Source organism: Phoenix dactylifera, chromosome 5 (assembly GCF_009389715.1).
Source record: "Phoenix dactylifera cultivar Barhee BC4 chromosome 5, palm_55x_up_171113_PBpolish2nd_filt_p, whole genome shotgun sequence".
Classification (NCBI taxonomy): domain Eukaryota; kingdom Viridiplantae; phylum Streptophyta; class Magnoliopsida; order Arecales; family Arecaceae; genus Phoenix; species Phoenix dactylifera.
Genome location: NC_052396.1, coordinates 13,725,130 through 13,752,905, shown reverse-complemented (window position 1 = coordinate 13,752,905; position 27,776 = coordinate 13,725,130). Strand labels below are relative to the sequence as shown.

General features: G+C 37.1%; 1 protein-coding gene across 5 annotated transcripts; it reads right to left on the bottom strand.

Annotated features, from left to right (window-relative positions):
* Positions 1–260: 260 nt before the first annotated feature.
* On the bottom strand, positions 261–27,356 carry LOC103703816 (altered inheritance rate of mitochondria protein 25). 5 transcript variants are annotated; one of them, XM_026803313.2, is made up of 14 exons: positions 27,059–27,325; positions 24,915–25,046; positions 24,590–24,755; positions 24,403–24,494; positions 20,725–20,811; positions 13,906–13,947; positions 13,746–13,790; positions 12,803–12,868; positions 12,648–12,704; positions 12,473–12,534; positions 7,575–7,695; positions 4,511–4,582; positions 4,313–4,419; positions 261–593 (listed from the first exon to the last, which is right to left on the bottom strand). In XM_026803313.2, the coding sequence occupies exons 2-14, from the start codon at positions 25,017–25,019 to the stop codon at positions 563–565; spliced, it is 1,053 nt and encodes a 350-aa protein (XP_026659114.1). In that variant the 5' UTR covers positions 25,020–25,046; positions 27,059–27,325; the 3' UTR covers positions 261–562. The 5 variants fall into 5 exon arrangements, with proteins under 5 accessions (XP_026659114.1, XP_038982779.1, XP_008785041.2 ...); XM_039126851.1 differs by lacking the exon at positions 27,059–27,325 and adding an exon at positions 25,131–25,886; XM_008786819.4 differs by having other exon boundaries at positions 24,590–25,046; positions 27,059–27,356.
* Positions 27,357–27,776: the final 420 nt, after the last annotated feature.

Genomic DNA, 27,776 nt, shown 5'->3' with positions numbered 1-27,776 from the left:
CCTATGTTCTCTCTTTTTATCAACAACATCCTTCTCTCTCCTTATCTTTTTTCACTGCATCACTGTCTGTCATACCTCGACGGGCCTTTAGAGCAATGCAAGATCAAGTAAAGCATCTCCTTGACTGGCTTAAGTAGTTACCTTGAATTAAGCTAGGACCCTAACCCAGCCATCAGCAGAGTAAGCTGCCTCCTTTCATTGCAACATCGCTGTTGTGGTAACCGAGTGGACATTTTAAATCAAAAAGATGGCACACAAAATAATGCCGAGAAGAACAAGAAATGCATTTATATTTTTAACCTCTCTTTTAGTACCATCTTCTCAATCCATTTTATCTGTAATTTGTCAAAGTTAATTGCTATACAGGAATTCTCCACTTTTTGGAGCACATTAAACCACCAAAATGGTGAGATAAGAAAATTTATTTAACTGAAGGTTGATTGATGCAAACATGCGAGATGCTACAGCTTTTCAATAAAGGGCCAAAGCAGAGGTGAAACCAAATGATACTTCGTGACATAATTCTTCAGAAAAGAGCAGTGGCAGCTGGTCTTTGGATGTTTTACTCGCCAGCAATTATGACAGGGAGCCCCCTGAAAGAGGAAATAATAAGAGTATCAGTCAAACATACATTTTATGTGGATGATTTGATGAGTTGCTACAATGCAACCTTGGATATGCTATTATCTTTATCCATTTTTATCTTTTTAAGTGGACTGATAAAATTAGACTATTGCGGCAATATCAATCTTTATGTCTGCATGTTGTTTGGGTACAGAAAGATGCAACAGCAAGCAACTTCACAAGGATATTTAATGATCCAAAGGAAAATGATATTTTAATAAATAAATATAAAAAAACACCATTCACAAGATAAAAATAGAATTGATCATGATAAAAACTATAGAAGCCCTACTTGTTAGCAATGCTTGATCTACATTAAAAAGACTGTTGCTCACTAATCACTAACCTAAAACGAAGGTTTGCAAAACCAACCCGAACCACCAGGTTCGGGAAATATGATGGAAGCCCTCAAACAATGGATGTTGGGTGATGTGTTGATGGCGTGTTGGGTGGCTAGAATTTACCAAAGTGTCAGACGAATGTCCACGGTAGGATGGCTAGTTGGGGCTTGAGGGCGTGACAGATGGATGGGATTAATGGACCACCTCGGGGCAGCACCAAAAATCAAAGAATGGCGGTGGGATTTGAAGATAGGACTAGCTCAAGCTAGTGCCTATTTCCATGGGTCGGTTTAGAGCTAATGCCCAGAATTTTCCATTCATTCAAAAAAGATTCTTTTAAATTACATGAGAAGCTTATTTATAGGACTCCCTAAGGACCTCAACCACCTCTTCAAACATAAGATAAATCAAGCTTTAAATTTAAAATTCAAACAATCAAATCTAAGCCTAAAGATGCTCCTAATTTCAGGGGATGACCAAGTCAAATCCCAAGCTCACGCGCATGCCTTATTCAGAATTCCATTTGCTGAATGCTCTCCCTAGAGTTTGAGATGTCACACGCCATACTCCCCCTCTTGTGCACGCCTTCTTTCAAGGGATGACCAAGTCAAATCCAGCTCATCCACATGCCTTTGAATTTAAATTCAAATGGTTGATTGCTCCTAAGATTTAGGAAGCCACATACCATGCTCCTCCCCATGTGCTACGCCTCCTTGCTAGTCCTTTGTGCCTTGTACGCCTCCTTTCAAAGTGGGCTCAAACCCAATTATGTTGGGTCCTTGCAAGTCGCCATCCAAGTAATACATTTGCTTGGCATTCTTTGTTTTGGTTCTTCTTGCTTTCCTTGCTGCATTTCTCATAGCTTTCTTCATGTCTTCATCAAAGTACCAAATCAAACTAGTGCAGAACCGAATGGGTTTACTTTGTTAGATTTGGGACTTAGCTCAAATCGGTTTGAACCAGTCCAAACTAAGCATAACAGGGTGGTATGACTCGGTTCGTGCCAGTTCTACTGTAAAAAAGGCAGAGAAGGTATCTCGACGTCTTTCTCCTCTATTTTTTGCTAAGAATGTGGAGGACAGGACGGTGAGGAAAACAAAGGTTTGCAAAACCAACCCGAGCCACCGGGTTCGAGAAGTACCAAATCAAACTAGTGCAAAACCGCTTTACTCTGTTAGATTTGGGACTTAGCTCAAATCGATTTGAACCAGTCCAAACAAAGCAGAACTGGGTGGTACGACTCAGTTCGTGTCAATTCTAGTGTAAAAAGGGCAGAGAAGGTATTCTATTTTCTGCTAAGAATGTTAAGGAAGGACGGGACGATGAAGAAAATCAAGGGATTTGTCATTTTAAATCCCAATCCAAGTCAAGATAAGGTATAATCCCCTCTCTCCTCTTCATTCTTCTCCTTTTTTTTCCCCCTTTTCATGCCTAAAATAGATCGAGAAATGGTAAAATAAGGGGAAATCATACCAAAATTTTATTTTTGATGTAATTTCATGATATGTTGCATTTTAGCCCTAAATATGAATGAGATCCACTATTTTATAATATGAACTCTTCTTAGGAGGGTTTTTAGCAGGTTAAGTAGCTTTGGTTGGGTATTAATTCTTGACCTGCTATCCGACCCATTAGCTTATCTAAATATCAGAGGCCATCCCAACTTTCCCTTTCAAATAGAGATACTACCGGAAGTGGTGACCAACATTCCAAGATCGGAAGGATAAAGATGAATAGCAGTGAATGAATTCCTGGATGGGAAGATGGGAAGATGAAAGATGAATAGTGGTGGCTGGCATTCTAGGACTTCGCTAGAAGTCGGGAAATATGTCTTCTTGTTGTTGTCCTTGTTGCCGAGCGCCTGTCGGGTTTCTAGTAGATTGAATAGCTTTGGTTGGGTATTAGTTCTTGACCTGCACTTTGACCCATTAGCTCATATAAATATCTAAACCATCTCAACTTTCTCTCGTTCCTTTTCTTCTTCTTCTTCGAAATTTAACATCTAATGCACCAAAAAGAAAAAAAAGAAAAAAAAAACGAAAAGAAGAAAGATTGGAAACAAATCGCTATAGTTTATAATCTGATTAGTTTATCTATTAGCCTAACATGCTGTTGTCTTCATGCTTTTAATGCTTTCTGCATTACTGTATCAATTTTTTTAAGTTTTCATGATATCATATCATATAGTAGTTCATCATAATGTTAATTGTTTTGGATATTTTCTACTTTTAAATTTGGTTACTGATGTATGAAAATATCTTCTAAATTTCCATTGAATCTACTCATATTTTTGTAATTTTTAATTCATGCAATCGCCTTGAACTCTAAGCGCCCATCTCACACCTAAGCATTAGGTAGTTCCCTTGCGGCTCGTCTCTCGCCTACACTTTTTCAAAACCTTGACGAGATCCCAACATCTACAAGCGGCAAAAGTATTTCATAAGGACTAGACATCTCTATCTATTTTGTAATTCAAAACTATTTAATATTTATATTTTCAAGCAAAAAACTATGCATTTGTTATTTTTATTATTATAATTGCATCTATCAAACAATCATATGGTCTCCGAGACCAATATGAAATAAATTAACATTAAAACAACCTTAAAATCTCATTTTCAAGATCCCTAAACTTTATAATAACCATACAACAAAAAAAATAAAAAATAAAAAAGCAAATTGGTGCTGTGCTGACACACTTCTGCATACTAATAAGTGTTGGTAACCATATGGTACCATATCATACCATACCAAACCCGGTACCAGACCTATATGCTACATGGTATCAAGTTTGTGAACCTTGTCTAAAACCAGTAAGATATTATTCCAACTATTTTGTATGTGTTTTATCCATGCTTAGCAGTGCAATCTGCAAGGAGTCAAATCCCTGATCAGAACAGGCTCTTTGCAACTTCTACTCAGATTTATTTATTCCCCTTCCACCCTGTACAGAAAAATCTAAGAAATGATCCCACTAAGCCCTAATCTAGCAGTTACTTGCACATTATGGATCCAAACCAATCTACTAGGTGCTGCCTCTTATCCATTTACATAATCTTTGTTCTCTCTTACTAAATTTTCCAATACATTCTCTTAACATCTTTCATTTCTCTGTGTGCATGTTAAATAGACTGTTCTGTTACAAGATTGAAGTGGAAAATGATGTAAACTTATCTCATATTTTTAGTACACCTAGTCTAAATTAGAAGAGCAAGAAGTATAAGGAAAAATTTTAGGTCAACGAAAATGAGTTTTAAAGCAAGATTTGAAACACGTTCAGTAATCAATGTTCCCTCACCACAGAAAGTTCAGAAATCAAAAGGAAGGTTCAATAATAGTAATTTTACCAGCCACCACGCCTGGAGAAATAGTCACTGTCCAGAGAAACAGCAAGAGCAACAGCTACAGCTCTTTCAGAGAGAGAGAGTGGACGAGCAACTTTTAATTCTGGGATCTAAAAAAGTAAAAAAGCATAGATTAAAACAACATATGTCAACCAAATTTCATCAAAATTATATAGCTTGACAATAATTAGTGGCACCTACCACTGAAGCCAGGCCAGAACTTGAATCAGCATTTCCAAATCGAATCACATACTGACCAGCATCAGTGAAGAGCTGCAGAGTAAATAAAATAGACTCAGTTTTTTTTCCCTTTTTGTCTCATTTAATTTATTATTTGGGGACCCATGCATGTTTGCATGAGTTCAATGGGCTTGTGATTCACATTCTTTCTCGTGTACCTGTAGAATATATATGGTATTGTTTTGCGGAGAACAATGATGCAAATTGTAATACGTAAAGCATTATCATCCAGATTGATAGCACGGACATGCAATAAGTATGAATAGCAAATGCTAACAGCATTTGTGAAAATTACATATTATTCCTCATCTAATACTAACCATAATTGGCATGAAACTAAAGAAGTTCTGACTAAAGAAGTTCTGAAATGCTCAGAATTCAGTGGCTCTACAACTGCACTCCCAAAATTTACATGTTCATACTTGGGTGAGGACACCTAGTCTTCAATCTAAAATCATTGTTACTCTAGCCTGTTCAACAGCTCTTTGCAGAACCAGCAGCTCAAATCTTGGCCCAACTTTTTGCACACAAGAAAGATTCTAGTGGATTGAAAAGTTCAGCCACTTCATATGGCTCATGCATATGCACAACAATAAATCATGTGCATTTGTTATTTTGGGCGAGAAGCCCTTGCAAATATACACTTAAATAGGTGAACAAAACAATAGTAGAAAATTCTAGCATAAATATCCCTAGAAGATGAAGTTGGCAATTTCTAAGGCAACTATGTAAGTTACTATGGGCAACAACTGTTTTGCATAAACAAACTCAGACAACATGATGGAAGTCGTCGACATGAGAGATATATTGGACTGGGGTGAGTTCAAGAATGGGGAAGGTATAGATGATTATCTTGATCAGTTGGTGCCATATAAATTTGCATGTAGAGTTGCTTGAGTCAATCAAGTTTATTCTTGATATCAGTGTAATGGCTTAAAAGAACTCTCATAATGGAAGAAACTTATAAAATAAGTATGCTACTTAAGAAAGAAGATATGTGCTTGTCTCTTAAAAAATAGTTGTATTATTAAATGTTGTAAATATGTTTATTCACCTGGCTGGTTTACTTGATCTTTTATGGAACATTCTGTCATTCAACAAACCTGATGTAGCAAAATTTCAATACTTATTTGCACAAACTAATGACTGGAATTCTTTGGCAGTTTTGATCGTTCTTGACATAGTTAAGCCTGTCAATGGAATGGGTTCTGACCTAATTTCAATATGAAGATTTTTTGACCAGATAACCTGATTATGATCCAATGTGATAAACCAATTGAAAAATCACAACAGATTCAGATTTTAGTTAGTCGAAACCAATCATGACACAACAAAAAAAGTAATAATAGTAATTACATACTTTATATTGATTAAATACAAGGTTTTAAATACCATAGGAACAGGCCATCCCAGTTTTTTAGCGCCGCTACCAGTGTTCCACTACCTGTCCCGGTAGAGGACCACACACAAGACAGCAATGACATCCAACACCAATAGGTTATTTCCTTTTTAACTTCTTCTTTCCTCCTTTTCCCTTCTTTATTCTTCCTTCAAACCTTTTTTCTTTTTAGTTTTTCTTATTTCATTTCATTTGTCTCTAGCAGGACTAGAGACCCTTTTCTTTTGCTTAGGATGTGAGGATTTTTCATCATGCATATCACATGATGAATTGTGTCATGATACCATTCTTTCTGGAGATTATGTAAAATCTTCTGCATATTGTTTGTTCATGAAACTGCATTTTCTTTATGTTGCTGCATTCATTTCATGTCTGCTATATTTATTTTAATTATATTGCTTCGTTGCTGCATTTATACTTCTAGAATTTAGAATATTTGCAGCATTTACATCTACCAATTTACGTATGTTTGCTATATTTATCTTTATTAAGCTGCTAATTATTTATTTTCATTTCGCGAACTATCTTAGCATCTGTTATATTGAATGTTGATCACGGTGTTTCACGATAAACAAATCATACTTTTTGGTTGTTTTAGCATATAGAATTAAAAAAATATATTTATTTGTTGTTGTATCCTAGCCCTATCAAATCATGTTTTGGTAACATTTTCCGTATTGGCATATCCTTATCTTGTTACATCCATATCCCTTATCCATGCTTCCAAGATTGTAGCCTATGCATGCTGGAATTTGACCATAAATCTTGCAACTTGCTACCACCAGACTTATCGTAAAGGTTCTAAAATGTGTGGCAGATTTCCCTAAAATGCATAAGTAACAAGAGTTTGCATGTCCACAGGTCCAGAAAAAAGTTTGTCAAAATGAATTTGAAGGTTCAGCTGTAAAAATTGATAAAACAGAAGGATGCAAATTTATACATTTTAAAAATTGATATCTGTTAACACAGCCATATGTAGCAAGAAGAGGATATCATTTAGTCTACACACAAAAAGGGAGGGTTGCAACTTGCAAGTGTTTATTCAATACACCAGTATTTCTGCACTAAACTAAGGTTACGTGCTTAAAATTTCCAGACAAAGAGCAGCAACTTCCCTTTTTATGGATCCCATCCTGTCAGAAACTCAACAGTGTTCTCTAGCTATAGTTTTTTTAAAAATTATTACTGCAATCAATGTTAAAGCTAGCGAGTATCAACTACCACTTGTAGTCTACTAATAATGGTGGATCATGTATTTGTAAAATATATCTCTATTAAAATGTGAATAAAACAACCTATCCTTGACACATTATACAAGATGAGAATAATTTCAAATGGGTTTTCTAGTGCACGAGACTCCTGCCATTGTGAGGTCAGGGGAGGGTCAGATGTATGCAGCCTTACCTCCACACGGAGAGATTGTTTCTATGTTTCTTGTCTAAAATCATGTTCATCCTATTAGTATGTAGCCATAATCCTAGATCACCTTTACTAAAATCCTTCATCCCTCCCTCCACACGCACCCTAGAACAAGGAGATTCCACAAGAACTTTTAAACTTAAAAGTTTCAACAAAATAAGCTTTCCTTCGTATGATAATGGTATCTAGTAAAAGAAATGAGAGAACCTCCAAACCAAGACCCCGCCAATCACGGTTGATCTGTGCCAACACATTGTCATTTTCATCTTTCAGAGTGAATGTCCAATCCCAAAAGCCGGGGTTTTCTACCACAGCAAACTGCTTATTCCTGTAATTTCGATAATAACAAAAATAAAAGTTCTGCTCACTATCGACACAACACATATATATAGAAATAACTTTGCATTCAGAAGCTACACTATGTCTCCAATATTTTTGTTCAGGACTTGATTGTGATATGGAAACAAACAAAGATGCCAAAGTGAATGAAAAGTGTACTTCCTCTAGCATGCATATTTAGTTTAGACTATTAGCTTCAGCATTACCAATTACTGGAACAGACTGCAGAGCAAATAGAATAAAGAAGACACAAGATGTCACCAAACTACTAGCTATTCAGCCTGTTTTCTTATTCTGATGTAACATTCAGTATTTGCAGCTTTATCTATCCATAAGATAATAGCAAGGATCCCATTGTTCAGGCGTACCTGTTTTGCAGCTAGGGTTTCTATTATGATACAACTGAGACATTTTACTTACTCTTTAACAAGGGTCCCGCACACCTTGCAGCTCAAGGAGAGGATTTGAATAATATATCTTTGGATCTCGTGAAGGTGTATTAAGAGATAAAACACATGAAGAAGCTCATCACACAAACACATCTTGTGACCTACTGAAATACACCCACATTAGGCTTTAAATGTTTCCACAACAAAGGCATGAATTTTTGTCTATGTTTCATGTTCCATGTGGACAAACACCAAATTTAGGTATGTCAGGATATGTTACAGTATTGTTTAAGTCATGTGCAAATATTGAAACATAATGATGCTGAACTAAATCAAGATACTGTTTGACATATTAACTTCAATGATTCCGCAAGTTAGGAGCATGAGGTGTTACTTACTAAGGTAGTTACAGAAGTTCAATACCCTAACCAAAGCCCAAGCATAAAGCTTACAACCTTCACCTTGTTTCTTTGGTATTAAATTATTTTGCGTAGTAGACCTTTAATAGATAGATAAATCCATGATATTCATGCCTTACACCTCAGCATACACCTAGCCATTTTGAGGTCCGAATACCTCACCAAAGCCCAATATTGATTTATCCACGAAAATGCACAATAAGCAACAGACCTGGCATCATTCTCATTAGCATCTTTGGGTGCACATGGGTTGAGGAAAACAGGATCCAATCCATACCCAATTTGTGCCTCTAGAACTATGGGTCAGAACACCAGTTATAAACCAAGAGCTAAACCTTCAATCATGAAGCTAATGGGCAGTCAAGATTGGATCTGCACCAATTAGACTTAATACAAGCACAACTTGACTAAGTTTACCCAAAAAAAAATATAGAAAAAAAAATCAGATCTGGACAGTGCAACTCAGACCCACTCTAAACCCCACCAAAAACCAAACCCACAAGTCTCATCCAAGGAATTAGTTGAATGAAAGTCCAATGTTAGACATGTAGCTGAGTTGGGTTAGATGTGGATCAAGCTAGACCAACGCCCAACTCAACCCACTTACACCCTATTCAAATCTGAACCATCTGTTACATTTGAAATATCCTCCATTACACAAACTTAACCAAAATCTGGAGATCTAAATGACATTAAAACCACGAGTTCAATTGGCACCACACCTAGAACTTGGGCAAGCGAATATTCTAAAAATTGCCACATGCCTTTGTTGCCAATTTTGCTAATTTATATCATAATTAGTTAGTTTGAATACGAGACACAAGTGAACCAACTACATTGTTTATTCTGAAATTTATCGCTCGTAACACAGTTTGCTTGTTGCAGCGGCTGCTTTTTGCTTGATTTTGGATAGTTCTATGGATTTTGCGGGGCCCAAATTTGTTTACTAAGAAGTCCCACTTATTTCTAGTGCTAAGGCCATCACCATTTCTTCCAAACTAAACACGAAACCTTCTAAGTTTACAAATCCTTCTAATCTGTGTAATGTCTTCTTGGACATATCTGCGAGACTGAGATCCATTGTGCACTAGTTAGGGGCCTAGAATTAGGGCATTGCTTAGGTTATTCTTTTTTTACGTCCAATCACTCATGTGCATAATGTTGTTGCTCCATTCGCCATTAATTTTTAAAGCAATCAACTTAAACGCCTCTAGTTTTTGTTAATGGACAGCAAACCCAAATCTCTGCCTTAGTTCACAATCCTCTGCAGTAGTTCACTGTACACGTAAATATAAGTATCTATTTCATATCCTGGACCCTTTCCTAAACTCTTTGTTGCTAGCCTATGGGATTTGTTGGATAATCTTAGCATTGCCATACCATATTGATTTTGCATTAACATGTGATTTCTGATATTTCCACAGACCAGGTTTTAACGTCATCATTAGAACTTGAGCTTTAATCTTCAATACTGCCATTCATCCACTAGTTCAGTTTGCTCCCAACAACATAATGACCATCTATAGCAATTAGCTCAGTCTCATTCCTGGCCTTAGCATACCCAAAACATCAAGACAGGCTAGGTCCACCAAATGGACGCACACACAACAATCCATGGCTATGTTGCTTCAGGATGGTGAGATATTTATGATGAGACTCAACCAGGAGAGTCCTTCGTTGTCATCTTTGATGATTATTAGTGGCTCGACTTCCTTTAGCAAGCATGCCTTCAGATTCTTCTGTTTTTTTTTTGTTGGTAAAACGACAATTCCATGTAGCTCTAACGTGAGTACATCCTGCCAAGTCATAAGAAAGTAAAAAGTACATTGGAGGTGAGAGCTCTACGGTGGGCGTCCATAAGAACTCTCCGGAATGACGTGCAACATAGGACCTCCCGAAAAACATGTGCTACCTAGTGCTCATCCATCTTTACAGCCAGCATGCATGTCTTACGAATCAGTGGATGACCATCTCCATACCTATCCGCACCCCGGATCCACTAGGTCACCATAGACGAATCCCCCTCGATGTACACCCGCTTGGCACCGAGCACCCGTCTCGTATATAATGTTCCCTCCCAGGTTGCTCGAAGCTCAACCCCAACTACGGTAAGGCCTGGCGTGCGACGATCTCCTACTGCGACCAGACTGCCACGATGGTCTCTGATCACAAATCCAACACCTCTGAACCTTCCATCAACCGCCACACTACCGTCAAAGTTCACTTTGAAAAAACCAGAAGGTGGGAGTACCCAAAAAACGAGAGCGAACCTGGGCGCTGAAATAGCAAAGCGAGTACCCCAGATGTCCCTGGACATCCCAAGAGAACACATAGCAGCGCATGAAGTCATCTCCCCGGCCTAAAGCACTGCTCTAACCACCACCAACCTCGGAGAAGACCTCCTGCCTTCAAACAAGCCCGCATTCTTGTCCAACCAAATGTGGTAGGCCAGATATGCTCTAAGTACCCCTGCCTCAACAGATCTAGGGCTCCAAAAGGAGTCTCTCAGCAGCTGTAGCAGATCCTGTACCGACACCACCGACTGGAGAAGAGGGACTAGTGACCTCCCCATATCTCCTTGGCCTTGGGACACTGCAGAAGATTCTTTTGTTATTTATGCATGCATAAAATCCAATGCTAGTTTATCTTAGCACAATTTACCTATATATCACTTCCATTTGCCAGCAAAACTTGTGGTGATGCTTCTTCATACCAGTTTATATTACAATAAGTTGACTATGCCAGAAAACTTGATAAGGATTCAAGTCTCACTCCATGCGAGTTCGTGCCAACCATGCCATGTTGTGCCGGGCAAGTGCTAGCATTAGGCAAGCATGTCTGCCATAATGTCTATCCTACATAACACAGGATACGGACCCCAGCCAACCAGTACCAAAACTCTCAAAACCAACCTAAAAAATCTGTTTTTTTTTGGTTTGGCAAGGCATGTGGCATGACAGCACTTGAATCCTTGAAATTTGCTTTGCTTCAATTGGCTACATCCACTAATTTAGCCCCATGCTTGCCTGCACAATTACCTTCATCAGGTTGTACTTCTCATAAATCAAGATTACAACTGCACAAATCTCTCAACTGTTAACACCTTCCTGCAAACATTGGATCAGACTTGTTTCTGGTGTATCAATTCTATCCAATCATCTTCATTGTTGTTCACACTGTCATCATTAACAAAATTGGTTTGCTGATCTTTCTTTTTGTTTCATCATAGCTATCTTGAAACATTGCATATTCCCAACTATACACATTTATTGCTTTGACTTATCAGGGAATTACTTCATCCATATGCCACCATGAACTTACCGGCCTGGCAATTTTACCTGTCCACATCCAGTTCCCCTTGATCTCCTCTACCATATCATCTTTGCTTTCCAATCCAATCAGAACTACCATTTATCACAAACGGCTAGTCCATATGTCTAGTGGTGAACTCGGTGTAGAATCCATTATGGGTTTCAGAGAGAAGTGTAAGTTAGACCAAGTTATTATTGTAAAAAAAAATTATTATACTACATAACGCATCATAAACACGTTAAACATCTTTTATGTATGTATTTTATCTCTTTACATGAGACCATAAATGTATTTCTATACATTGACTCTGTAAATACATGCATGATGCATTCCCACTTGTTGCCTTGCTCATTGGGTGTGAGCAACCATATGGATTTGCCTCATGTAACTAATGAAATATTACTAGGACTCCAACAATTGCCGCTGAAGTTTCAGGAACTACACAACTCTTCCTATATCTAACAATATTTCTTGGTCATTATTTTTGAAATTCGTCCATTACCTACAAGTTATTATAGAAGATCACAGCCCACCGTGCATTACTCAGATAAGCATTTAATATTTGAATTCGCACTTGGGAAAAAAATGCCTGCAATAATCTATTTTATTAATAAAAAAATAAAAAGAAATGAAGGCAACTTATTACCCCAAATACAAATCATAAATTCGTCGCCAAAGATGCCAACGCCTGTTAACCACGCCGATTTCCTAAAGAACACATAATAGTTTTAAGAAATCATTTTAATGAAACTGTAATTATACCTCTATGTCATGCTGATGATTAAACAAAAGCCACATAAAGATTGAAAAATATTGCATACCTTACCATCTACTTCTGCATAAATTGTGCTGTTTATCAACCAAAAAGGCCTGCGAACCTAAACCTAAAAGTAAATATAGCACGAAGCTGCAAAGCAAGTATTTAAAGCCAAAAGATAGTAAACAATTTCTCCAAGCATCAGATACAGGTTTTTACCCTAAATATTTCGTTACCCATGCCATCCAATATGTAAGCAATGAATGGGCGTCTTGAACGAAGTACCTATAAGATTCAAAAACAGCATCCTCATGGTTCAGCAACAATTGCAAAATGATAATAGGAAACACATTAAATCAGTGTTTAACTAGCACAGGATGCACACGTTGCAGAAACTACGCATGTGTGCAAGTAATTTTAAGCAGGTGCCAATAGTCTCAAGTACAACACATATGACATCTAAAGAAACTCATTACATTCCAAAGAAATGGGGAAAAAAAATTTAACAATCCATTTATCTACTGCTTCACAGGTATTAAGATATCAGAAATTAACAAAAAGATAATGAAATATCAATATATAGCGCAAATAGTATTAGCCCATATTTCCTCATTTTTGGCAGAAAAAATAATATGAGAAAATATCAAAATGTTCACCAAAAATACTCTGTAAGTTGCATTTGACTCTTCAGAAAACTCAACTAAGGATATGTTACCCATTATCCAAATCCACGGACTATGAAGGGGATGTTTTCAATTAATGATAAAAAAAGACAGATCATATGCATGACGCAGGTATTGTATCAATGCATTAAGTATAAAAGGAATAGTTTATCATCTTTCGTTTTCTTCCCATTATCTGTTATACTATTTATTCATGATGGAATTGTATTAATGTCCAGTTACCAGATACACAAGATATCTACCACAATATAGGGAGTCAGCTGAGGTGAGGAGGCAAGGAGGAAAAGTTAGGAAGAGAAGGGAAACTAATAGATATTGTAATCACAAGGTTTAAGAAGCGGTGCAATCCTAAAAGGTGACTTGTGTTATCCCAGTAATCAGTAGGATTATTGTGAAACGTTAGTGAAACAGATGAAAGCCACATTGTTATTTAAGCATCCAAGTAGTGAGGAGCAAAAACTAGTCAACGAGTAGCATACCTGCCTAAAGATGATATTACTTTGCTCACGAATAAAACCCACAGGCTGGAAAGAAATAGCAGAAATTAATATTCCAAGCTCCCCATGGTCAAAAATAATTGAAGGACCATTAAAAATACTAAAACTTCATGAAGCCTAACAAAGAAGATCAGTTACACACAGATTGCGGATAGCTAGCATCCATTATGACATATCGGCTCTCCTGTAATAACAATGCAGTAATAAGCACATAGAAGTTAAAGCAAGGCTTGGTAATACTTTAAATTTAATGGCCAGAAAGAATTTGCAAAGCATCATAATAGCAGAAAGCAAATCTTATTTGTATTGTAAATTGAATTGCTTACAGATAATAAATGAATGAGTATTGGGAAGACATAGGCTAGAACATGCACACTTACAACAGACTATAGCCTTATCACAAACAATATCACATATGACATACATTCATAAAGTTTATGTAAAGTCACATATAATTTGTCTACCATCAGAAGAAACATGTCATTTTGTCATGTTCATTAGTACTTATTTGGTTCGTAGATACCATATCCCATTTATGCTATAATATGATGATAATGGACAAGTATTATGTACTGTATTAATTGATACAGATTGAAAAGATTGAAAACTTCTCTTTTAATTGGTTTTGAGGAGTGGTAGACCCAGTTTTCTTACATTATTGATTTTAGTGGTTTGGAGTTTAGTAATACCGAATATTAAAAGAATTTTCAATGCTTATCAAAAAATACAATGCATATCCAGGAGTGATTTGCAGCCCATAATGTGCCTGTAATAGTCAAATAATCAAATATGTAAATAATCACATTACATATGAAACCCTTAAATTGTTTTTTTTTTTCAAAATCCTAATTACATTCTTTTCCAATCTTTTGGCCAGTTAAAAATCACTTTCAAACATCATGTATCTTCCTTTTTTCATGCCGTTTATTAAAAAAATGAATTTTGGAAATGTTGTCTCTCCTCAAAAAGGTCTGCAACAATGCCAGGAACGATAGTCCTTTCGGAACCAGAGAAAAATATGTGCCCCCGATTTAACACCTGAACCCCTAGTGTGTCGCACGAGGTTGGTTGAACCAATCCAAACAACCCCTTTGGGGGAGTAATGACCTCTATCAATTGACTAGCGGATTGACTTGAGCAGTCAAGTCGGTACAAACCTCGAACCGGCCTAAACCAACACGAACTGCGTGTTGGTACACTACGTACCGGTACTATATCATATATGTTACTAACTAGTACGGCCCCTAGTATCGGTTCAATGATCCTTGTCATCACACCAAAAACTGAGTCTACACCCACTCTAAGGACAATCTTTGAGAAACATACCAGCACTCAAATTTTTACTTCTATGGTTTGCACCTCTCCCCTCTTAAGATCACCATCAGATCAGCTTATTGAATACAAGCAGGAAGGGGAGCCTAGAAAACTTCAGGACTGGCATGTACTAGTCATCTTGTTCTTGGTTCATCGAGTCCAAGGTGAAGGGATTGGGGCACCAATTCTCAGTTTATTGAATCCAAGCTTTTAGTAGGTGCAGCTCTCATCTCAGCTTGTTATACCATTTGTCTTATAGTTTTGTATCTTAGAGTTTTTTCTTCCAGATTGATCCATATTGTTCATTGTAGTTTGGATTACTGGAGCATGATGAGTCAATACAGTTGCTGCAAACTCATCTCCATTCTACTCACAGATTATGTATTTTAGTACACAGGAATCATAAGATATTCAAACGGAATGGAAAATATTGAATGAGAATCAACATTCGTACCATTGTCTGGGGCACAAAATGAAGGAATGCACAAGAAATGAAAGGTAATTTGTTTCTAACATTTGGAATGAATTTAATATTAATTTTTTAAAAGATCCCCATAACTAATGAATAGAACCAAAGTTCAATGTTTTTTTAATGCAAATCTTAATCAATTAGATGTTCCCATTTATACCATAAATGCTGCCAACTGAAAGCAAAAATATAATTCAAACCCATTTTATAGAATAAACAGTAGTAACTATTTCATACCAAAAATATCATTCACCTATTCTCGTGGGAATGGGAATGACCATTCCTCCCATCTAAGAGGGATTAAGAGTTTCCCTATTAAGCAAATGATAATTCCAAAGGAAATGTAGTTTCTTTACTTGTTGCACCAACCATGCACCCAAATGGACCCAACGCTAGAATCCCCATTCCATTACTGCCCCAGCTTGCCACAGCTTGTGTCCGATGATAACTTAAAGTTATTCTCAAAAGCATCATGTGCTAAGAAAAATATCTAAATTTCATTCTTTCTTGGAAAGCCTCCAAAATCCATCAAAAACCCCATTTAAATGAATTCACAAAATCTGTAACTAAAGATGTCTAAATTTTGTTCTTTTTTTGGGAAGTCTAAAAACCCATAAAAAATCATAGTTAATGTTTTCCAGCAGAAACTCAGATAAGTGCTGGAAAAGGCCAAGAAGGTGCAAGGAAAACAACAGGCTCGATGTGGAGTTCAGTTTGGATTGGACCATTCGATGACGTTGTTGGTGCGCCCTACTTTCTTCACTTTTAGTGGTGACTCTACAGGATAGTATAAGGGGCTTGCTTCCAAACATTTTATCATTGGGCAATACCTGTGGCCTTGCTAGTTAGAAATGTTGCTAGTCAGCACGGCAAGAAAAAAACTCGTTGATTAACAACTTTTTGTGTTAGCATATATGTGACACAAATGAAAAAGCATGACATTCCAACATGATGCGACAAAAAGCCATAGATGATCGGCTACCAATAAGAAAAGCATAGTCTAAAATTTTTAAAGCAATAACAAAATTATATGGTTCACTCCACCATAATAATTAACTAAAAGCTCCTAGCCCTAAAAGTATAGCTAAGTCATCACCACAAGGTCGTACTGTCATATGTAATGACCCAAGACCTTACCCAAAAAGCACTAGTCAGGAGGTTATTATTTGGGTCAGCCTTATCGAAGTACCCAAGAGCTCTCCAACCCACAGTCAATGTGGGACTAAACATACCTGCATGGATCCTTACATACTCCCCCATTTAAGCCTAAGAATCCACATGGGCATGTGCTTAGTCCCACATTAAGTGTGCACTGGAGAGGTCCTAGGTATTTAAGCAAGGCCAAGGACCCATTAATAAAATGGAATATAATAAGTATTGCTTCTTTCATCGATACCCTCCTCCACTAGGAGGGACTCGTTTATAATTGACTAGCTCTTTCTTTTTTGCTAAAACAAATGATTCATACAGTTCTAGTACGAACACATCCAAGAAAGTCAAAAAACAACAAATCACAGAGCACTCTAGGCAGCTCCCTCTCCCCAATTCACAGTGCACCCCCAGAGTGATTGGCCACATATGAGGCCACCCAATCCCTTTTTGGGTTAGTTCTTGGGTTATTATAAATGGCATCAAAGCTAACGTAGTTCATGGCCTATGTGGCCAGTGGACACTACAAAACAGGCCCATTAGGGAATGACCACGAGCTTGTCAAGGTGTTTGTAATTGGACCACTCATAGAGTAAGGACACAAGGCTTAAATAGGAAGAGTGAGTGAGGATTCATGAGAGCTTGTATTTAATCCACAGCGGTTGTGCGTTCTTGAAATTTTGGGCACTTAGTTAGGACCAAGGAACCCAATTAGTAAACTTTTGGCTAGCACTTTGTGGTTGAGATCCTAGGTTGTTGAATTACTAATGTCATAGACCATAGTACATTGCATGGATCGTGTGTAGGATACTGGATTAGCAAGTGTCAACACATTCGTGCAAGCATCTAAGCCACTAAATATGCAAAACATGGTGGAACAATTTTATTTCCATATTGAAAATATTATCCAATAAAGGAGGAAATGGTTATTGTTATGAAACAAAATATGTAGTAGTCAACTGAATCAAGTTTTCAGAATACATAATATAAATCTTTTGGGTCAACAAGTGTGATCTCATTACAAGTTAATCTTTTTATCATATATTTTGTTTATCTATGTTCAATTTTCGCCAATAAAAAGCTTCTTTTTATTATTTACAACTTAGTTAATTTATTTTATGATAGCTAATTTGTATTGTATGTAAATTAACTAGTCCAAGTAGATGAATAACAACCAGAGTAGAGATTCCTAGAGTTAAAAGAAATGATTCATGATGCATGCATAAAACTCATTGTACATGTCTTGCTATTATGTACAAAGTGAAAAGGATATCTAATAGGCATTATGGCATTTTGTTGGCATTATTTAAAACTATGGTTGAAAAAAAAGTAAACAAAGATGTAAATTGTTAGCAAATACATTAAGAAGTTCTTCACATTCCAACTCGGGGCACAATTGGTGTTGCTTGTGCTTTATAAGAAAAGGATAAGAGCTAGAAGCTCGGTTTTGTAGCTTCTCCTAAGAGCATTTATTTTGATTTTTTCTTATTGCAAAAGCACTTTTTAGATAATGTTACTAAACACTTTTTTTTTAAGGAAGGGCTTTTCTTTTAGAAGTGATAAAAGGACTTTTTTTAAGCAATAGCAAACATGCTCTTAGCAAACATGCCAATTTTAGAACCTTAAATTTCGCAGATCTATGTGGTTTGATATGTCAGCACATGATAATAGTCAAATACTTACCATGTTGATATGATCAACATTCACTTCTATGTGATATAGTAAACCATGATTATGGACAAGGTACCAGCCAGATTCACTCCATGAACAATCAATCCAGTATCTCTGGTTTGAAGCACCTTCACTCAAGGATTGCAGAATCAGTACCAATAAGCACGCCGGCCAATGACTAATACAGTACGGTACCCGTCTGTATCATGCCAAACTGCAATGTACCACAACCATAAGGAAGAGAGGGAGAGGGAGAGGGAGGAGAGGGGGGAGAGGAAGGGAGGGAGAGTGAGAAAGAGGGAGAGGGAAAGGGAGGAGAGGGGGGAGAGGAAGGGAGGGAGAGTGAGAAAGAGGGAGAGAGATAGAGAGGACTGATAGGCTTTGGCGAGTTTGGATGGCCTTAGATGGCTTCACGATGAGGGAGAAAGGCCGCATACAGAGGACGAGAGAGAGAGAAGCCGAAGCCAATTTTGTCATCGTCTTCCACCAAAGTGAAACTATTGGAGCCGATTCCGAGACCTTATCTTCTTATTTCCCCTTTGAGGGCTGAAGAGAAGCTATTGACGCTTCATTTTATTTCTCTCTCGCATCGTCATGTCAGATTTGGGGGGATTTGTGGATGTCTCAAATCGAGCCCTCAAATTGTGCCGGTAACCAACGGGTCCGGTTTGACACGCTTTTGCCAACCCTGCCTTCACTCCATTTTAGCCATTTTTTTAAGCCTTATAGAATTCTTGTTGGCTAAGGCCCAATGGGACCATGCTTCTCCGGCAAGGTTCCAATTAGTTCCTACTTGGTATGTTACATGTCAATAAGGAGCACATGGCACTATTGTTTCTTGTGCTTGCTTGACTAACTAGTATTGTGACCGCACCCTTCATGATTAATGTTAATGGCCAACTATGTGATGTTGGACCTTTCTTAGATGCTAAAATAATGGCTTCTAGGTTTTTTAGTCTATCCGTTCCTAGAAATTGTCTATTTTGCACATATGGCATGTACGCTTCTCGTTCAACAATTTGAACAAGAAAAGCGAGCACAAAGTGATGCAATAAATGAATGGAATTGTGCAACACACAAGATTTCATGAAGATCCCAATCCACAACAAGCTATATAGAGTGTCACAGGAGCAAATCAGAAAATTAAAAACACCAAGGATCAAAATTTATTTATCAGAAAAAGCTTTTTTATAGTCAAGTTTGAGACCTGAACTTTAGGGAGATATTAGAATGTTTAGATGCCTTTCTATGGAAGTGGCCATGTTCACAACACTGTTCAATAAAGAGTACCTTGAACAGTGAAAGGATTCAGTCTCCTAGTTAAGAGCCCTGTTAATACTCTATGGGCAAAATGTGTTAGCCAATTGTTGGAAAATAACCTGGATTTAGTTGCTGAATGTAGACCGTGTTTGGTTGTGGAATAAGTTAACCTGGAGTAAATGGGCTAACTCCACCCTGTGGGGTGGAATAGCTTACCCCAGTTCAGGTCAAAAAAGTAGCTTCACCAACCTTTTAAAATGTCCACCTTGCCATCAGAATAAAATGGTCACTTTCCTAGAGCTTGGGGGGTAAAAGTGGAATAAATGGATTAACGGACATTTAGTTCACTTAACCTTGCTCTAACTCTGAAACACATGCAGCTGTAGACTCCTAGAAGGACCTATCCAAGGATGTCATAGAGGCCACATGTAGGAGCTATCTTATAGATGTTTGACCAGAAATATGCTATGGGTGATTATTTTGGTGAAAAACTACAAGATTCCATCAGCCAATTTCACCCATCTTATCCCTTCTTCTCATGTGTCCCTTTTCTATCTAATTCCTTTATTATTCTCTTCTATCAGCTCTATTTTCTGCTAATGTATCTCTGTTTTATCTCTTCTAAACTTCTATTTTCCTCTTTTACAGAGATTTTCATTGACAAAATGATCACTGTGGTTCAAATGACTGCTGCCAGCTTGCCACTGATAAAAATCAGTTTCTAGTTAGTGTATGAGCTCAAAATAGAACCACAAACAAACCATCATCACTAGATTGCTTCCACTAGAAGTTAACTTCAGCTTTCAAAATAAAATTAACTATAAAGAAAGACATGAATGTAGGTTCAACGAGTCGCCAGTTGCAATAAATAGGTATAGCAAAAGACAATGTAAAAGGCATAAAAAAACCCAACTGGTGCAGATACGATTCATTGAGAATAGACAGAACGACAAACAGAAAGACAGATAAAGTACGCAACTTCAACAAATATAAATAAGTTATAAACTGAGTTACAATCACATCCAAACATTATATTGATGTTTTCTAACTAGAAGTTGCTCACACAGTTTACCTAATGTAAATTTTCAACTATATCACCTGTTCAAAGGCAAACATAATATTTGCCCATTCTATGTCTCTCGTGATAAGCAAGTTGGCTCTGGCAAGAAGAGGTGCCAATCTGACCTGTCACACATGGAAAAACATGTGCAATAAATTTCTTCAGCAGTCAAGGCTATGCCAATACATCTTGAGACTACTATATATACATGCATACATCTGACTACCTATAGAACCTGGTTGAGTTATAGGTTTATATATAGCACAAGGGAATATATGGACCATGTTTGATGCTTTAAAGATTCCATAGAAAAAGATAAATATTATCATCACTATCATACTTCTTATTAAAAAAATATTTACAGGAGAAAATTTAACAAACCAAGAAAACAAGCCATTGTCCCATTCTACTGAATCATTAAGCGTCTAAAGGAATGAGTGGAAAAAAGTCTCACAAAAATAAATAAATAATTTTAAATAATAAGAGATACATAACCACATTTATTAGTTCAAGTCATAGTCTACAACAGTTGTCCAGTCAATTTAGAAGTCAGTTTTATTAATTTTCTGTGTTCTCCTACCCACAGAATCTCTAGCCTTTGTCAAACATGACCAAAATAACACAGCACACTGTCATGACCTCAGCAAAGGAGACCAAGATTTCACTAAAAACCCTAGTGGACTACAGAAGCTTCTAGAGTTCTAGGACTCTAGAGATGTTTCACTTATATTCTAGATGTTTCCCCAAATATTTTGGTGGCTTGTAAATATCTTGTATCTAGAAGGTTCTAACTTAATAAATGTAGTACAAGTGGCAGAATCCTAGCCACCCTGGATCCTAGCTTAGGTCTATATAAAGGGGAGGAGTCCTTATTTGCAACCCAACTCCTAAGAGAAGAGAGCTCCCCTAAGAGAGGAAACTACTCCTCAATTACCTTGTATTCTTCTTATTCGTAGCAGAAGTTTTCTTCTACTCTTCACCCACTTTCTCTTCCACTCTCTTGCAGCTTCATTTGAAAGCTCTGCCAAAGGGGGCTAAAGGGCTTACGCGGCTACGTGAAGGTAGTCTGAGCACCGCACAGGCTTTGGATAGGGTAAATTCTATAAATCCATGACAATGCTCTCCAAATATTTCATATTCATACAACTCCAGGTGCCTTGAGGGCAGGCCTTGGCATAGCAGTTCTTCAAGACTATCCATTTCCAGATAACAGTAATGTCATGCAAGAGAATTAGAATAAATTAGTTAGCAGCCTCATATTATTCATGGTTTCAGGATTTATCTAAAAGGTAACATCCAATACTTCTTGTGAATCAATCTGGAAGATAGGATGCTCAGATAAATTTTATCTTTATTTTTTGGACCAATTGTATAGTGTTTAGCTTTAGCAAGAATGAAATAAAATCTATTATGTCGAATAGAAACTCATCAACGCTATCAATAATCAGCCACTTGACAGAAGGGCCAATTTCGTCTCTGTAAGCTACAAAAATGTTGACTCTAGTAAAGCATTTTTTTTGTTTCTCTAAATAGAAGTACTTCTGACAATAGTTATTCTTTCTTTATGGACAAACTACACTCAACCACACAACCTAAAAATTGCAAATATCCTGAGAAACCATCCAAGTTATAACTTACAAGCCAGCAGTTTAGAACTTTTCAAAATGACGATAAGATACATATCCTTACACTTTCTACTAATAGTTATACAATACCCATCAACTTTGCAAACTCCCAACAAAAAAACACATGCCTCTACATTCATATTCTAGAGTATTCCATTGTCTCCACATTTGCACATTGTGCTTATTAAATTTTGCCTTCTTCCCTTTAATCATTATGACAAAAAAAACGTTCCTCCCTCTTCATCAAATCTATGAGATTTTAAGTCATCAATATTTGGATGCATGAAATTTTGGACAGCCTCACCAATAAGGGAGCTCTCAATGACCTCTTCTTTCTTGCAGCAAACCATAAATTGTCATATATCAAATTTAGTGTTAACTCGCAGGTGCCAATTAGTTCAATTGGTAAAATCACTAGAGTTTGGCTATTAATAACCTAGGTTTGAGTTCCACCTCCACTACTTTAAATTTATTGCCTCAATAAGTATAATGTTGAGTGCATATGAGTTTCAGAATAGCATAATCAAAAAATACAGTTTCTAGACCACATGGGTGTCTTCTATTTGGTGTTACAACTTTGCATGACCACCTTAATCCTTTCAATTAAAACCAAATATACACCACATCAGATCAATACGGCCACTCAAGGAGCTTAAAAACAGTCAAAATCAGCAAAACTATTCTCCAATCATTAAATTCAATAGAAAGGATTTGCAGAATTCAATATATACCTATGTGTATTTTATCAGCATTGGGGGTGGTGGGGGGGCGCGTGAGTGCATCAAGCCTGCTATCTGCTGTTTGTGCAGCCTCGCATGCCTCACATCCCCTTTCAAACCTGCATCTCTTCTATGCAAGTATAGGAACTCGCCCCCCTCTAATCTGCAGTCAACTCACATGTTTACAAAGAGATGAGTGCAGGCCGATGCTTTTAAACACAGTGATCAACATGCAAATTGACAGACCTACATGTGATTTGTGATAATCCTAGTCAACTTAGCTTTAATCAGTGTGATCTATGTAGGGCTGGAAATGGGCCCGAGCCAGCACGAGGCCCGTAAGCCCGGGTCACATGGGGTCAGGCTTTGGGCCCGCACCAAGAATGTTCTGGTCAGGCTTGGGCCTGAAAATCAAGGGCCAAGTGAATTTCAAGCAGGGCTTGGAGGGGCTCTAATGGGTTTAACACAGATGTAATCTTCATGGATGGAGCATTGGATTGAATGCTTTGGTCTGTGTTAGATCCAAAGGGTTACACCTTTTACTTTTTAATGAATCCAGGGTGTCAAATTCATAAAGTTTTATCCAAAATTTTCATCTTCTATTTTCTGTATAATGTTTTTCTAATAACCAAAAGCTGTCCAAAATAGAAATAGTTGCAAAGGAAGATTCATAAAGCCAAGCAAAATACTTGGGACATGACTTACTGGTTAGACTTACCTATATTTACTAGAATTTAAATAAAAATCAAGTCACAATAAACTAATTGAATTTTACCTTCTACTCACTAGTCTTAAATGTGTCTAATTCATCTGGCTATCTGTAGAGTGCAGCTCATGTGGCATTTATAAGAACTGTAGCCTATCCCCCTCTACTCCCAAGTGCTACAGAGGCAAATGGAGGCTCCCTATTGGATTCTCATAAAAATTTGTGAAAGATAATGTCACTCTAGATAAATTCCGTTTTTGAGACAAGTTCATGGATATCATTATTGAATTTTACTTTTCTAAAGGATATTGTTCATTATTACATGCGTGCAAATAAGGAAATCATTTTCCAATAACATTCAATAAATATTAAGATAACCAATGTTGTGCATACTGGGCTAACTCAATGGTGGCACTCCTCCATCTGGGTGTACATTTAAGTTAGAACCTCCGGACGCAAGTGTTTGACTTAAGTAATTCTAACTGATGGAGCTCCCACAATTATTCTTAGAGATACACAAACACACAAGCATGCATCTATAGAAAAAATATAAGTGTTTAATGAAACATAAAATAAACTACCAGCTCCAATGATGCTACAATTTCCCAACTAAATGCATAACTCAGCAAGACAAAATGGATGAAAGAATAATAAACTACTACTTGCCTCCTCAGGAGAACTTGGGTAAAGACCTTCATCATATTGACTAATTGGTGGTTGCTCCATAATTTTAAATTGGATTTCTTGCTCAGCTGGAACTGGTTCGCAAAAGACCGAATTCATGGATGGCAGTTGAAAAAGAAGATAAGAGTATCAAACAAGAAATTCCCATTTTGGTCATGTGGAGTGATACCTTGTTTTCTTCTACTTCTTACGGCGATCCTTTTTCTTTTTTCTTCCAGCCAAAGCTGTGTTAGCCATTCTCTACTCATAGAATATTCTTTCCCAACAGAGTTTCCAAATCTACGAGACAATGGAATTTGTAGCATGTTGTGGTGGTTTCCCATATCATATTGTAGCTTAGACAAGTTGTCAAAAGAAATCAGGTTAGTGGGAAGATGTATATTTGCATTTCCTAAGCCATACTGTTGTGAAAGGGAGCAATAGAGCCGCCCCTTTTGATTGAGTTCATCAAAATAAATGTTGCTCATAGCCTTTTTGTCATTATAAATACCTACTTGATACTTATCTGCACTCTGATTTAACAAGGAACCAAACTTAGAGGTCACCCTAGTAATCTTCATAGCTTTGGGAAAGCCTAACCATTTCTCTAACCACCTCATTGAATTATTCAGTAACAGTGGAAGCACCTGCAAAAATAAGAAATTTAGACATAGTGTTTGCAAGAATTTGGAGTGGCAAAATTGGAAAAATATGCAAAAGGTTTAACATACCCATCGGTATCGGTGCATACCAACCATACCACATCGTACAGGTACCAAGCTGGTATACGGTTTGGGGCACGTACCGACACTCGGTATGCCAAACCGAATACTGTATCGGACGTACAAACACTATAATAGAATGATACCATTACGAGGTCTGCTATCGAGACATCGAATATAGTGCAAAACCTTTCTATACACAACATCCAAACTAAGCAAAAAAAACATAATTGGTGCATTGCTCTATTATTAGGTGCATAAAGGGATGAAAACAAAATCCATGAAAATGATTGATTGTGTTGGAAATACAAGAGAAGAGCACAATTCGAATAAAGAATTCTAATATGGAAATCATAATAGGGTATTAAGGGCAATAAATTCATAAGCAAAGCCAAGATACGCTGTCTCATCAAGGTTCAATTGTTGTTTATGTTAACATTAAGTGCATACATTAACATTCACATGCCCAAAACACCAAATAAAGTTTATGAATCATATATTAATAAAGTAAATTCATCTATGAAATTATGAATTCTAAAGCATCCGTAATCCTTTCATGGCTGCCTGTAAATGTTGTAGAGGACTTTTTAATCCTTTTTTACAGTATATTGTCAATGATATAGGAAAGCAGCTGATTTCAAATGATTAATACACCAGTACACTGGCAATGATACATGAAAGCAGTTTTTTTTTCCTATTGCAAAATCCCCATTTAGGGAATTTTGCAAGGGCATATCAGTTTAGTTTCATATTTGTGAAAACATTCTTTTTTAAAAAAAAAACTTTAACGAGCCATCATATCCCTTCATTTTTTATTTCTTATAAGCACATTTTTATATGTGAATTGGCTTGTATTATGTGTATATCCATTATGGATGTGTGAATTGAGTTGTATTATGAGTGCATCCATAGGCAAAATGTGTGCATCTACCAGAATGCACAAGTGCAATCATTCAAGAGTGGATGCAAATGGTGCAGTAAAGCCAAAATGGACTGTTCCACCAAGAAAGAAAATAAATAAATAGATAAATAAATATGGCCCCTTTTTGCAAATATAAAATAAAGTGGCGCTTTTTCTTCTGCAAAAGCCCCTTTTAAACTTTGCAAACTTTTGGTGTTTAGAAAGAAAACAAGTAACCTAGACATGCAAGGGTAAAAAATGTAATGAAGCAATGGTCTCTATTGCTCTCACACAATGTTAGTTATCAAATTCCACTACTTTGAAGGTCATGCATGTCTTAACCACTTGTTACCCAATTGTAGGATCAGTTCATTTATCAGCATCAAGAATGCAGCAAACAACTCAATTGATACATCCCAAGATAGATTCCCGTTCCTAATTCATCACCATACAATAAACAGAAAAAAAAATGATTAAATTCGAGACTAGATATTGAAACCTCGCAAAAACTATAAGCAGGGCACTATTAACATCAAATATTAACCAAAGAATCAAAATAAACACAAGTTAAGAACCCAATAATCATAAGCAGTAATGGGAAAAAGAAAAAGAAAAAAAACTAAAATAAGGCATCAAGAACCGCATGGAACTCCAGCTATTTCACTTAATCTAATACAAGCAAGATATATTACGATCGAATTTGCTGCAAGCAAAAAACAAATGCATTCAAGGAATAGATAGGATAAAATCCGAGAGATCACAGCATGATTTAATGGGATGCAAGGAAACCCTAGAAATGGCAACGGATGAGAAGACTTGGAAGAACTCAGCAGAAGAGAAGTCCAAGATGATCCCAGGCGGGGGGAAGGGAGGAAGCCAAGAACTTAAGGCTGAGAAGGACGGAACTGGGCATCAGAACGAGATAGAAAGAGAGGTAACTTAGGGGGCGCGTTGGCATAGGGTAGGATTAGGGTTCCAGTCGAGGGTTGGGACAAGACCTGAGAGGACAGAGGAATAGCAGGGAAAGAGATCAAACCTCAAAAGGCGCGTCGAGACGGGAGATCGCTGGCGACGGCGAGAGGAGGATCGAGCGGCGGAGAGGAGAGACGGCGAGAGATCGGAGAAGGGGATCGAGCGACGGTGAGAGCGCAGGAGACGAATGTCAGGACCGGCAATCATCAGGAAGAGAGAGAAGGACGATGGCAGAGAAAGAGAGAGAGGGGAAGGAGGGGTGGAGGGGGGAAGAAAATGGGTGAGGTAAAACTGTACACCTCGGGAGATTGGAAATAGTATGTTCTCCCGAAAACATTCTAAAATTCAAAATTAATCATAATTATTACATCCTAAAAGTTAATTTGAAGAAAAAAAAAAATTATATGGATAGAAATCCCAAGTTCTCTATTCTTCCTCTGGTTTGAAAGTTTGGAAAGAAAAAAAAAAAAAAAAAGGCATACTTTTTTAATATTTTTACTAAAATATCTTTATTATAAAAAGGCATGCTTATGAGTAGAAATGCAAATGGATAAGCGAACAGAAAATGGAGAATAGAAAACCCTCTTTATTACTTCCAAGATAGTCCAAATGGGAACATCCATGATGTCTAATAATGTGCAACACATCTTCCAAATCATATTCGAAATTGAACGATATTATCTAGAAGACTTGCATTGATGGTAAATACAAGGCACATTCATTCAATATTTTCCTAAAAAAGAGAGAGAGATCTGCCAATGATCGTATGTTCCTGTATGCAG